The sequence below is a fragment of the Lycorma delicatula genome, chromosome 13 (assembly GCF_047948215.1).
Source record: "Lycorma delicatula isolate Av1 chromosome 13, ASM4794821v1, whole genome shotgun sequence".
Classification (NCBI taxonomy): Eukaryota; Metazoa; Arthropoda; class Insecta; order Hemiptera; family Fulgoridae; genus Lycorma; species Lycorma delicatula.
The window spans coordinates 17715910-17730089 of record NC_134467.1 but is presented as its reverse complement, the minus strand read 5'-3'; the positions used below and the strand labels follow the sequence as shown (position 1 = coordinate 17730089).

At 26.7% G+C, this 14180-nt stretch overlaps 1 protein-coding gene across 4 annotated transcripts in view; it reads left to right on the top strand.

The window, feature by feature from the left end:
- HDAC4 (histone deacetylase 4) overlaps positions 1-7725 on the top strand; it is a 425916-nt gene extending 418191 nt beyond the window's left edge. For 3 of the 4 annotated variants that reach the window (XM_075381378.1, XM_075381376.1, XM_075381377.1), the window contains 4 exons: positions 1700-1840; positions 3397-3567; positions 4014-4201; positions 7094-7725. In XM_075381378.1, coding sequence (XP_075237493.1) covers positions 1700-1840; positions 3397-3567; positions 4014-4201; positions 7094-7154 — 561 coding nt within the window. In that variant the 3' untranslated portion in view covers positions 7155-7725. Of the gene's footprint in view, positions 1-1699; positions 1841-3396; positions 3568-4013; positions 4202-7093 lie in introns of those variants that run through there. The other variant, XR_012758717.1, reaches the window with a different exon arrangement.
- Positions 7726-14180: the final 6455 nt, after the last annotated feature.

Sequence of the window (14180 nt, the reverse complement as noted above, 5' to 3'; positions counted from 1 at the left end):
GCAGTATTGGCGTGATGCACACTTGTTGGACACATCCATTCCAGTAAAATGTAGGGGAGTTGGGCAGTCAATTAAAATATTATAGAAGGCTGATTGGTGGTTTGCGTTTTAAATATGACATCTGTATTATCACTGAATACTGGAGAAATTTTATTTTATTTTTTTATTCATTAATTGCTACTTTTTCAAGTTTGTATTTATTTTATGAAATTATTCCTGAGTGAATAAATATTTAAAAACAAATTGAAATCAAAATGCCTGCTAGTAATTTCATATTTGTTTTTATAGCAGCTGTAAACACTGTTTCAACAACTCTTTTTAATATTTATCTATAAAAAAAAAATTATAGAAAAAAGTAAAGATGTTTTTGTATGACACTGCAATGTAGTTTCAGTGGATTGTTTGTAGTTTATAACTGTATAACAATCACTTCTTTAAATAATGATAATTTGAAAAAATTCCACTAATTTTTAACCTTACCTGATTTAATTTGGATTACTGTTCATAAAGTAGGTTTTTTTTATTTGAATTGGTATTTTACTTTTAAATGTTTCAGTTAAAAAAAAGTAAAAATAGGAGTTTTAAGAAACCTTTTTTTAAAAATTTTAGAACTGTACATTTCTGTTACACATGACTGGTGACAGTTTATTAAAAAAAAAAAAGAATCATCACTGTTATCTCAGAGATCTTGAAGGCCTAAAAATGACACCATTCTTGGATATTAGATAATTTCTAATATTTAGTAACTAGTGGTTGCAAAACATCTGTTATACAGCTATTATTGATGCTGTTTCTTTCTGTAATAATAATCCACCTTGTTAAAAAAAATGTGTGTTCATTTATTACTTAATGCAATATATTTGTGTCATGCAATATATTTTGTAGATGTGACATTAGTTACAAGTTTTATCTTATTCTCAAAAAAATTTTTTTTAAATCCTAAAACGCCTTATGATGTCATGACACACTATAGTGAAGTCATAGTATCTTCGTACTTTATCCATAAGGTTCTGGATTCGAATCCCAATCAAGCTTGTCATTTTTCACATGCTGTAAAAGTTTATTTTTCATTATTAATAAAAATTGTAATTTGGAGTATTCCTGTAATTTTATTTTATTTTTATTTTTTATTTTTGCTTTATGATTGACAATATCACCACATATGAAAGTTTGTGCAGCCATGTGGAGATTGCGAGGAGGTCAGGAGAGGTGTTTGGGTGTGGTTTCGAGCCGGGCCAGTATCGGAGCTGAACGGTGATCAGAATGCACCGGATACAAATTTCCAACGGTCTCCCATCTCCCGTCTGCGGAAGAGGCTGCAGAGCCTCGCGATGGAAGCATGGCAGCTGGAATGGGACACCACAACTAAGAGAAAATCCTTGTATAAGTTTATACAGAATCTGGGAGTATCAAGCTCGATTTTAAGGGCAGTGGGTGCCTGGGTACTCAACAGCCATGTTAATTTAATTTAAGCAAATATCTGTTTCGGTTCCGCCTGGCAGCTGATGAGCTGTGTATCTGCGGGGAGGTCCACTCAAATGAACACCTGATGTTTGACTGCAAACAATATAAAAATTTCCATTTTTCGTGGCCTCTCTGTATTTGATTTCTCATGTATTTTATGTTAATAATATTTTAACAATTTGCTAAACCATTAATTAATTCCATTATTTACTTAATTTTTATTTTTGTTTTACAGGAATTTGCACCTCATATAATATTAGTATCAGCTGGTTTTGATGCAGCAACTGGTCATCCACCTCCTCTAGGTGGCTATAAACTATCGCCAGCCTGTTTCGGTTTTATGACTCAGCAATTAATGCAACTTGCTGATGGAAAGGTAAAAATTATTAAATTATAAATCAATATTTTGTGTTTATTTTTTTATTTTAGTGAATCTTCCAATGACCTGGCCACCTTTTCATATCATCAGAAATTTTTGAAATCATAGAATTTGCTATTTTTATTTATTTTCATAAACTTTAAAATGGCTAACCTGCAATCCATTTATTATTTAACCCTATAAATGTCAATTGTTGATTTTTTGATTGATAGGTCCCCAAGTAACTGTAGAAAAATCTACACTTGTATATTTACATATCTCCATTTTTTGAAGTATTTAAGCTCACCAATTGATATTCTCTCTCTCTCTCTCTCTCTCTCTATATATATATATATATATATATATATATATATATATATTATTTGTATATAAATAAATGAAATACAAAAACTTACCAACAATTCATTCACAGTCTCTTTTTTAATACTTTCGGTCATTCAACCATTCTCAGGAAAAGTTATTCTTCAATTTATATCATTAAAATTAAACTGCGACCTTCTTACATAACCGACATGACTAACTTTACATTGTGACGCCCAGTTGTGATTTTAAATTTACTTTTTACATAATTTAATTTTAATGGTATAAATTGAAGAATAACTTTTCCCGAAGATGGTCAGATGACTGATACTACTAGAAAAGAGACTGCGGACGAATTGTTAGTAAGGTTGTATGTACTTCATTTATTTGTAAATAAATAATATTATATACCAACTACCATGTTTAAAAAAAGACATATATATATTTTTTTTTTTTATTTTTTTTTTAATAAACCACATAGTACAGAATATTGAGATAAGACTTACCTTAATTTTTCATGGAAGTATTTTCACAGTATCCTGCATCCTCAGTCATGATTGAAATAATTCTGTTACTTCATAATAAAAATTCTAAAATAATGAAAATTGTATATTATATGAGTGCTGCTATCTGTTGCATTTTTTTATAAGACTGTCTCCCTCAAATACTGTGATGGTTTATCAAATAGAAATTTTGTTTGTATTTATATTATTTTATCTAACAGCAGACCATCCAATAAACAATAAACATTCTATTGATATTAACACAAATTTAGAAAATTAATAAATATGACATAAGATTAAATATGTTAGAAAAATATTACAAATACAAACAAAAATTCAACTTCATAATTCATCAGACAGTGTTTGAGTGAAACAGTTTTATAAAAATTGCAACAGATAACAGTACTCATATAATGCACAATTTTCATTATTTTAGTATTTTTATTCATGAAGTAAGTAACAAAATTATTTCAGTCATGACTACTGAGGATGCAGGATTCGCGAAAGTACTTCCATGAAAATTAATGGTAAGTAATATCTTACCATTTAAGGTAAGATATTACTGTTTAACCTGGTAAATATTCACTTCTCAAAATTCACAGAACTATCGGTGGTTGTTTTTAAGAAGTTTTATTATATCATATTTTTTACACAATTATTTACCTTTTATCGTATTTAATGTTCTTTATATTTAATGTATTTAAAGAGAGGTTTTTTTTCACTTCAAACCAATTTTTAATTTATTTACAGGTCGTGTTATCTTTAGAAGGCGGTTATGATTTACCTGCTATATGTGATTCGGCTGAAGAATGTGTTAGAGCACTATTAGGTGATGAACCTAAAGCCATAAGTGAAGAAGAATTGAGACGACCACCAAATCAAAATGCTATTGATACATTACAAAAGACAATTGCAATTCAGGTCTGTATAATTTAGTTATTTTATATAAAAATGAATCAAATCATTATTAATAAAAGCCCACCGGGCTGGTCTAGTGGTTAACTCATTGTCACAAATCAGTTAACAGATGATTTTTTAAGTCGAAGGTTTTGAGGTTCAAATCCTAGTAAAAGCTAGTTGATTTTATACAGCTTTTAAACACAGTGGAAACCAGTGTACTTTGGTGGTTGGGGTTCAATTATAACCACATGTTTGAGGAATGGTTGGCCTGAGTTTGTACAAGATGACACCTTATTTACATGTCATACATATTATTCTCATTTTGATAAGCTGTGGGAGAATTGCTTATTGTTCACTAGTTGAACAGATTTTAACGTAAATATTAGGAAAATTATTAATAAAAAAGAAAAAAGTGTTTTAATTTTATTGAAAATTGTATAATATGTAGATTTATTTATAAATTTCAGTTGTCAAGATGGCCGGTGTTAAAAAAGACTGCACATACAGTAGCATGTTCTGCATTAGAAGCTGCGACACTTATCGAATGTGAAGAAAGTGAAACGGTTACTGCAATGGCATCATTATCGATGCAACAACAAGCAGGAAGCACATCTTCCATCGCAACATCACAGCCGCATATTCCATCTCAGTCGCAGTATGTTCATTTTTTTTATGAGAAATTTATTTCAATCATGGTTTATTTTTATATCTTGTTACCCGCAATTGATAACTTGTCAGCAACTGCTTATTGTACCAGAGTGGTAGCATCTCACCCATTCATCCAAAAGTCCTTATTTCGAATTCCAGTCAGGTATGGCATTTATCATACTCTACATCAAGTTACCATTTCATATTTTTATCCATAAACTTCAAGATTTACTTGGTGAATTTAAAACAAAACTGACCGATTGCAAAATATTTTTTAAATTTAACAAATCACCATTCTGGTATAGAAATCACGTTGATGTACATGATTTTTTCACTAAAAGAACTTTAGTTTTCCTAAATAATGTTTCCACCATTAATCAGTGTTTGTCTGCCTTCATATTGCAAAAACCTAGCGTACACACCTTGTTCAACTTTACTGAGTCCCATAATTTCTTATTGTTCGTCTGTCTGTCACCTTGTCCAATCATTGTAGCTTAAAAAGCTAAAAATTTGTCTGTTTGCTTCCTTATAATTTCCTAGATAGAGACTTTGTTACTAAATAATTTTGTTTTTCTTTACAATTCATTTTTTTTTTAATATTTCCTATTTTTCACAAAAAAAATTAGTTTTATATAAAGAGAAATTATAATAAAAACATCAAATATTTCCAAACAGCAACTAATATATGAATTATATTTAAACTAGAAAAAAACTCTGTGTTAACTTTACATAAGTAAATATGAAATGAAACATGATGCTATGTAACTTAATATTGAACCAAATGGAATGCACATTGCAAAGAATAATAAAAAATGAAAATAAATGCCTGCCTCTGTGGCAAAATGAAAGTACCACGGTCTTTCTTTATTTTGAGGTCCTGGATATGAAAAATCCCTGTCAAGACATGCAGTTTTCATACTTTAAAAAAAATTCAGTTTCATATTCTCACAGCATAAGCTTCTAGTTTATATGGTGTATTAATAATAAAAAAAGATATATAGAAAAATATCACATGGAAGGGCTGATGTTAAAATTCATTGACAAAGAAAAACCAAGGTCCTGTTTTTAACTCAATGTTTAACCGTTTAATCTGTTCATGACGCAGTTATAACCAAATGTGTTTACAGTGTTTTTATGAAATATTACAGTTATCTTCCTTCCTGTTAGATGAAATGTAACAACAATTTTCATAAAGGTTTTTTTTTCAAAATGACACCTGGAAAGGCACTATTAATTAATATTCATATGCTAAATCATTGCCTGCTGGTTGCTGTTTGTGTATATTTATTTGCAAATATTAACTTTGCTAAATATTTATTGAGTAAATTGTAGATACACAGATTTTTTAATTATAAAAGAAAAATATGGAGGTTAATAGAAGTGCCTTTTCAATAATCATCATTCAGTTCTTTCTGATGACCCTGGAAACAGCACTTACATTGTATATATAAGATTACATCGGCACAAGCTATTGGATTGGCAATAAAGTAATTTCGGTTTTGTCTGAAATAAAACTCAATTTTTTTTATACAAAGAATGAACTTTAATCAATTTTATATTTTACATTTTGTCCGATAACCTTTGTGGCAACTTCAAGATTCTGTGCTCGCAGAGTTTATGGTCCTTATCAGGAGGAAAAATCTGAACCGAATCCAATTTCAGGTCATCATCAACATTAATGAAAGTTTTACCATTCAAAATGTTTTTAAACTTCAAAATAAATAGTAATCTGATGGTACAAGATCAAGACTGTATGGGGAATGAGACATCACTTCCCGACCAAGCTCCAGTAATTTTCCACGAATTATCAAAGATATGTGAGTCTTTGCTTTGCATCGTCTTGGAGGAATACGATTCCTTTATGATTTGCCAATCCTGGCTTTTTTTCATTTGATTGCTTCTTCCATTTTCATGAATTATTGGCAGAAAAGATCTGAATTAATCGTTTTGTTTCTTAGAAGCTGCTCAAAATACACAACAACTTTGTAATTCTACTGAATTGACAGTATGATTTTTTTTTTTATACAATTTTGCTTTTGATGTGACTTGTGTCAGTTCATCATGCTTGGATCACAATCGTTTTCAATTGATTTTATTGTAGGCAATCCATTTTTCTTCACCGGTGGTTATTCATTTAAAAAAAGGGCTGATTTCATTGCGTTTTTGAGATGTATATTGCAAATATTGATTCACTGTATTACGTGAATCTCTGTCAATTCATGTGAATCAAAATATCAAGCTTCTTAACGAGTCCAAGACATTTGATGTGACTTTCAATTAAGTGCGATAGATTTAGCCTCTCTGCAGTCTCTTACACAGTTATATGATGATCCTATTCAATTATGACTTTGATTTGGTCTTCATCAATTTCAGTAGCTTACCAGAATGTCGGTCATCTTTGAGTTAAATATCTCCAGAACAGAAATTTTTAAACAGATTCTGACATATGCGTTCTGTTAGGGAACCAACTCCATAAATTTCACATATCTCTGTTAGCCTCAGCAGCTTCTTGCCTTTATGGAAATAAAAAAGTTAAATATATCGAAAATGTTAGGTTTTGCTCTCATTGTTACTTAAAGGTAACTCTCATTGTTACATTACTTAAAGGTCCAAACAAAGTTATGCACAATTTGCTTCCAAAGTATGCTATAACTGACAGCTATCAAATTCCAACAAAAAAAAATCATAACTTTGACAGAAGTCCTTCAAAACAAACATAAAGCTATCTATTTGTAAAAACAGAAATTACTTTCTTGCCAACCCCAATAAAATTTTCCACTGAGTTACAATAAAGGTTAGTTTTTGTAAAAATATTAGTCGTACGACTATGAATGTTTAATCATTGATCAGATAAGTTATGATCTCTTTTTTAAAATTAATATTATTTTTTCATTTTTAGAAGTCCAGATCAGTCAAGAGACACATCAGTTGAACCGATGGAAGAAGATGATTTCAAGTGAAGAGATTTAACGAAAACGTTATTTGTTGGGATTAAAAATTAATGCTTTATTATTAAAGAAATAAAAGAAATATCATAAATAATAAAGCTATAGATGGATCTATAGTTATTTCTCTCTTTCTTATTTTTTGGTAATAAATTTCTTCAAGTTTGATTCAGTTTGGTGGAGAAATAAAGAGAAAGAGAGAGAATGAAAGAAAAGAAAGTGAAGGAGATTGAAAATAAAGAAGAAATGGAGAGAGGTATTGTGTATTTTCTTCCAGTAATATTTTGATCGTCATCGTCGTTGTTCTAGTTGTATGTTCGATCGTTTGTCAGTTATCATCATCACTAATAACAGTTTGTTGAATACGATAGATGAAATCAATTAAACAAACAGGTTTATTACATCAAGAATAAATTGCCATTTTATTACCGTACATCGCATTGTCCGGATTACATTAAAATATCACATTGATTTTTGTTAATCGTTAAAAATTACGGATTAAATCGTAATTTGCATTATTGTTATATAAAAATATGTATTACATAATCATATAACAACTCGTATTCATTGTCAGTTTACATAATGTCATCGCTTATAAAAAAAATGATGGGTATAAATCGATTTTATTATATCACCATTTAATATTTGATTGTTAATTATCATAAGGTTTTTTAAACAAAAAAATCTTTATTTATTTTTTTTTTTTTATAAATTGTTTATAGTTTATTATGTTTTATGCAATTTATCTATTATTGATAAAAATATAAAATAGTTTATTGTTTAAATAATTTAATTTTTTTTTAAATTGAAGAGTTGATAAATTATTATTTTTGTATCTGTTTGTTATAAATATATTGTTGGGTTAAGGTTTACAAATTTTTTTAAATGATAATTTTAAATAAAATTGTGTAATTTACATAAATTTTTAAAAGAAAAAAAATTAATTGTGCTTTGAATTTTTATAAAAAAAAAGATGGTTATACATAATTATTATATTAATATGCATAAATATGTTTTTTTCTTAATTACGCACAAATTTTTCTGCTATCATTTCTATATATATATATATATATATAACTGTTTGTTAGAATTGGTTTTATTTTATATGTAACAATGTTAATGTGTTTTTTTATACCTTCATTTTTATTCTTTGAATTGTAATTAAAAAAACAAAAGAATAATCATAAATAATATTTTCTTAATTCTTTTAGTTGTTTTTATTTTTAAACAATGTAACTATTATTGAAATTTTTCTATCATTTATTACCAAATATGTCTGTCTACTTTGGTACATTTTATATTAACATAATGAATTTATAAAATTTTCATATGTTTCCAAATTTTATGTTTTTTATCTTGAAAAACTTTGATTTTTTTTTTAATTTGTTGCATTATGTATAGTTTTGTTAATTTTATTGTTTGTTGTTATTTTATTAGATTTTTTATGTAATAGTTATCTTAATTATCAGCGATTCCTTTGTTGGTGTATCAGCAACAAGACTTAAGTTATTTAGTTTGCGTCTTATAAAGTGGTATGTATTTATGCTAACTCTTCCTGCAATAAATCTGATAATCCACAAACTTCAAACATCCTATCTAATTCTTAACCAGCAAAACCCGATGTTGCTAATGAAGCTAAATTGAATAATAATTCCTGTGATAGGGTTAGATTTCATATAGTTTATATTAACTCTTGGTTATTAACCTAAGACCGAAAAAAATTTTTATAGAACACTTGCAGTTCTTTGCTTTTTATCTTAAAATATTCTTTCCTGGATGAGATATTGTGTGATAATCTTCCAGAATAATTTCTTGGTGATGTCGGTTCAATCTTATTCAAAAATGATACGAGTTATGGTTTATACATCAGATGTTTGTAAGATTGACTTTGTGAATTCTCGATCCGGCATTTGATATATGTATATAAATATTCATTAATAGCGCAAATATTAGCTCTTATATGATCAGACAAGTCAAATAGTTTCATTAACCTCAGCAATGGTTGATAAGGTAAATTCTGTAAGAGTTCCATTTTAATTAATTAGATACTGCATTGGATCAGGAAATAATGCAATAATGATTTTCTTATGTAATCATCAGAAACTATAATACAGGTTTTCAAAACTGCATCATAATTTTGATCGATTGGAGTAAGGAAGGTGCTTATTACCGAATCCTAATGTGTAAACTATACATGTAATAACCAACCCCAAACCGTTTATGACGGCAAATCATACCTAATATATTGCACTGTATGTGAACTAAATACTAATAAAAATAGCAAAGGTGTGATAATCATGTTGCAGATTGTGAAAATGATTAGCCTGTTTCCCTCTGTAATATTTATATATGTTTTAAATAAAAAAAATAAAAAAATAAAAATAAATAGCTATAAAATATATTGTGCTATCTTTTTTTGTGTTTGTATTTCATATTTATAATATATTTATATAATATGTATTTATGTATACCCATTTGAAATGTAAATACATAAATGTTTAATATATAACATTAAATGTATTAAGTTTAAAAAAAATCCCTTTTAAAATTGTTTATTGTTAATTTTGCTTTTTTTTATTGTTATGAAAAAAATACATTTATGTAATTACATTATTAAAAATAAATAAAAATTACAATTTTACTATATAAAAAATAATTATTGTATCTGCTTAATTGCTATAATTTTCAACTATATGATATACGTATATTTATAAAAATAAATAAATAGAATAATTTAAAATAAAATTAATATATTTTTATATTATTATAATAATAAATAATATTTATTTTTATATATTGTAACATTTCTGGCTTTGCATTTATAAATATAAATAGGCAGTATAAATGAAATAAAGTATCCAATTGTTTAAAAATATTACAATACTCTTAAACTACTGACATCTCTTTTTCTTAATTATTTATCTTTTTTCTTACTTGTTCAACCGGTTTTAATTTAAAATTAGAACCGGCTAGCTTCTGGGCACACCACTCCTAACATTTAATATTGTATTTATAAATATGATTAAGATCTCTACAAACAAAAGTTACATCATAAAATTGAGCCTGGTGCCTCAGTATCAGAGGGTTTCTACCTATTTCATAACAGGCAATGTAGAAAGGAGTTAGATTAAGTGGGTTGTTCAATGGTGCTGTCCACCTTCATTCACTGAGCATCCTATTGGTCCAGGGAGTGCTTCTATCCTCTAACGACACAAAGATCTCTCATAAGTTACGTAATAATGAATTCTTCCAGTCACGCTCAGCATTGTTATTCAATCACTTATCTGCTATATAATAATTGTATATGGCCAGAATGACTTTTAATATCTTTTCTCTACTCTCATTGAAATTTTTTGATCCTGTAGCATTTTATACAGATTTTTATTTCTTATGAGTCCAAAAAACCCTTCATCTATCTCATTCTGGGAATCGTTCATGGCTGCAGCACTACTTTCATAATTAGTTTGATTGCGTTATTAGCTTTTTGAGTTTCGATTTGTTAATAATATTGCCAACACTTCTATTCATGGTGTATGTACAGGTTGTTTTTTTGTACACCTTAAGCTTAATAATTCTCCCTATGGTCACGTTATATTCATTCATAAATATGTCATTATGCGAATAGATTCCTGACGCCTACCAGCTGACTTTTTCGTAATTTTTAATCACCGTAGCAAATTTTTTCAGACTAATGGAGCCAATGTTCCTCGGGATAGCTTTTCTCATCCTGTACATCTTCTCCCCATATAGAACTTAATTCCAGGGTCAACAGTGAGGTTAATATTTTATACCTCTACTGTGCAGTTGTTTTCCACCCCTCTAAGGTTTGTTGTATGTATGAAACTCGAAAACAATCTATAAATTTTAAATTTTTATAGTATCCAACGAGCCTTTCTAAATATTTAGCCGTTTCAAATGTACACTTAGAATGTCCTGTAAATTTTTGCTGGCACTGGACCTTATCAGTTATCCAGTTTATTTTTTTCATCATAACCCATTTATTTTTTTTTTTAATTCGTAGGATTATTTATAAAAATGTGAATATTTAAAAAATAATAATTAAATGGATTAATAAAATTATTTTCGCTATAGAAATTTTTTATAATTTTTATTGCTTTCAAAATAATACACCAACATTATTATGCTTATGATAATTAAAAGCTTCGTTAAATCAATTTTTCAAAAATGTGTACAAATAGTATTTATGAGTTTTCCCATTTCTTGTTTACAGTTTAAAATACATTCCATCTAAAAAGAGTTTTTTTTTAGATATTTTGATGCAATTTGTATTAAGATTTGTAGTATTTTCACCAATTATTTCATAGATCCTTTGTTTCTCATTAAAATATGTATATAACATATTTTGAGTTTTATTTATAAAAAAACCTACCTGGTTAGGTTAGTCTATTGATAGAATTATCATCACAAATTAGCTGATTTTCAAAATGAATGATTTTGAAGTTCAAAACTTAGTAAAAATAAGTGAATTTGAATACTAAACAATGGATAATGGTGTACTTTGTTGGTTTGGGTTCACTTAACCACATTTTTCAGCAATGGATTGGTCTGAATTTTAAAAGACTGTATTTTATCATCACTGGGCCGTGGAGTTGCTTATTGTTTCCAACTTGAACAGATTACAACCTACACATTTAGAAATAGAAAAAAATAAAAAAAAATAGTATTTGCTCAACATCATATCAATATATGTTCAAATTTAAAAACCTGAAAATTTTGTTGTTAATGAATTTTCTAAAATTAGAGAGAAATCATTTTATTTTTAAACTAATTCTTTTAAATGATTTAAAAATTTAATTTGGGAATAATACTCTAATGTTTTATATTAGAACATAAATCTACTAATCTAGAAAATACCAGTTTGTAAGAAATAATATTAAAAAAAAAAAATACAGAATAACAAGAAGTGGGATTAACTTTTATTTTTATTTTACTAGGAATTCTGAAAATAAATAATCTCTAGCAGTTACAACATATTAAAAAAATTCAGTCTTGCATCATGTAAATATTTAACATTTTTACCCATATTCTCAGATATTTAATTGAAAATATTTTTTATCCGTAATTGACAAAAAAGAAAAATCTGTAGTATTGTTTTATTATTATGATATTAGGATAAATATTTTATCATTGCTTTATTTACCTTTATGATAAAACCACAAATATTACGATTCTTTAAAAAAGAATTTTTTTTTAAGGACTGCAATTTATCTTATATTGCCTGTTTTTTTCCATCTTTGACCAGTATTCACATGTATTTATGATTTTTGCTTTATTTAATATTCGTATAAATGGATGATAACTGTATTGATTAGTGCTGCAATCTTTTGTCAATAAATTTAGTTAATTTTAAATTTTACATGTTTTATAAAAACATGTTTACACAAAATATAATGTGTGACAACAAACTTAAGACAAATAAAGATAATATTTAGATTTAAATTTGAATTGTACTGAATGAATGTACGTAGAAAACAATATATGATGTTTTTAATTTAATTATTTAAAACTTTTAAAATAATTTATAGTAGATTAATACATTTTTATTTTTATTTTTTTAAACTGCACATGTATAACTTATATTATTAATTAAAACTTACTGGTCAAAGGATAATTAAATCTGCTATAATTTTATAATAATTATTTTGTTTACTAAATTTCAAACTATGTTCAGCATTAACTATAAAAAGGAACCAAACATTCGTTAAAATTCAACTTCTGCTTTATTTCCATTACATCTTATCGATTCCCTGAGACATTCAAAGTATTTTATTATAATCAAATTGCATGAAGAAATAATTTTTCAATATTTTTTAAAACCCAAATATTTTTACTATTAATTATTATACTACTCATACGTTTAAATCATTTTGCACGTAATATTTAAAATAAATATCTAAATAATTTATTAAACAAATAATTAATGATATTTAATCATATTTTTCAATCTTCTTGAATAATGTTTTATTGGTTAATCATATATTTAAATACATACTGTTTTTCATAAATAGTTAATTGGCCTCATTACAAACTTAAATTAATATTTTTTAATAAAATATATATATGTGTGTGTGTGTTATGCATTGCCAGTTATGTTTTATGAAATAATTATTCTTTAATAAATTATATATTGTATTGAAAAATATACTATCAGCTGATAGTGCCAAATTTAAACAATATGTGTTATTAATAATAGCTTTTTCTCTTTTATAGTCAGTTTGCAGATGAAAAACAAGTTAGTCATATGAACAGCAGTTAAGTAGCAAAGTTCTGCACATATTTTTTTTTTTTTTTTTAAGTTTATTTTGGATATAAACATTACTTAAAATAATGTTTCATATTATTTAAAGTTAATAAACCGACAATACAGAACAAAAGGTTATCTCCTAAGACTGTAAATGTCAATAGGCATATTGTACAACCCGTAAAGGTTAATAATTAACCCACATGAAGAAATGTTTAATTTGTACCTAATTATTTATTACTATAGAATCATTAAAATTAGTAATAAAAATCTGTTAATATTAAAATGAAATGTGCTTGTAAATATAATCTTTAAAACAATTCTAAGTAGTGAATAATAACTGATAGTTATAGATTGTTTATTTTCTTAACCCCCAAATCGGTGAACACATCAATTCTAAAATACAAAGTAATTTTGTGCAATATATAGCTTTTTTCCTAAACTTATTTTAATGATATTTACCCTAATCAGGCCTGTTATATACCAAATTAAACAGAAAATTTCAAAGAATATTGCTAAGTTAATATTTTTTATTGTTAATGTAAAGTTATGTAAATTTAGTAAAATAAAAAATAAGACATATAATGTCGAAGAGGAAAATCTGTTTCTTTACTGCACTTGTTTCTCAAAGAAGTGAATAATAACTTATTCTGAGATAGTATATAATAGAACATTTTATTTAAGAAAAATTGTTTTTGTTCATTAATTCATATGCAGAAGAAATAAAAATATAAAAAAAGTATATTGTAAGTACATTCAACAAAAATGGCTAGTTCTTA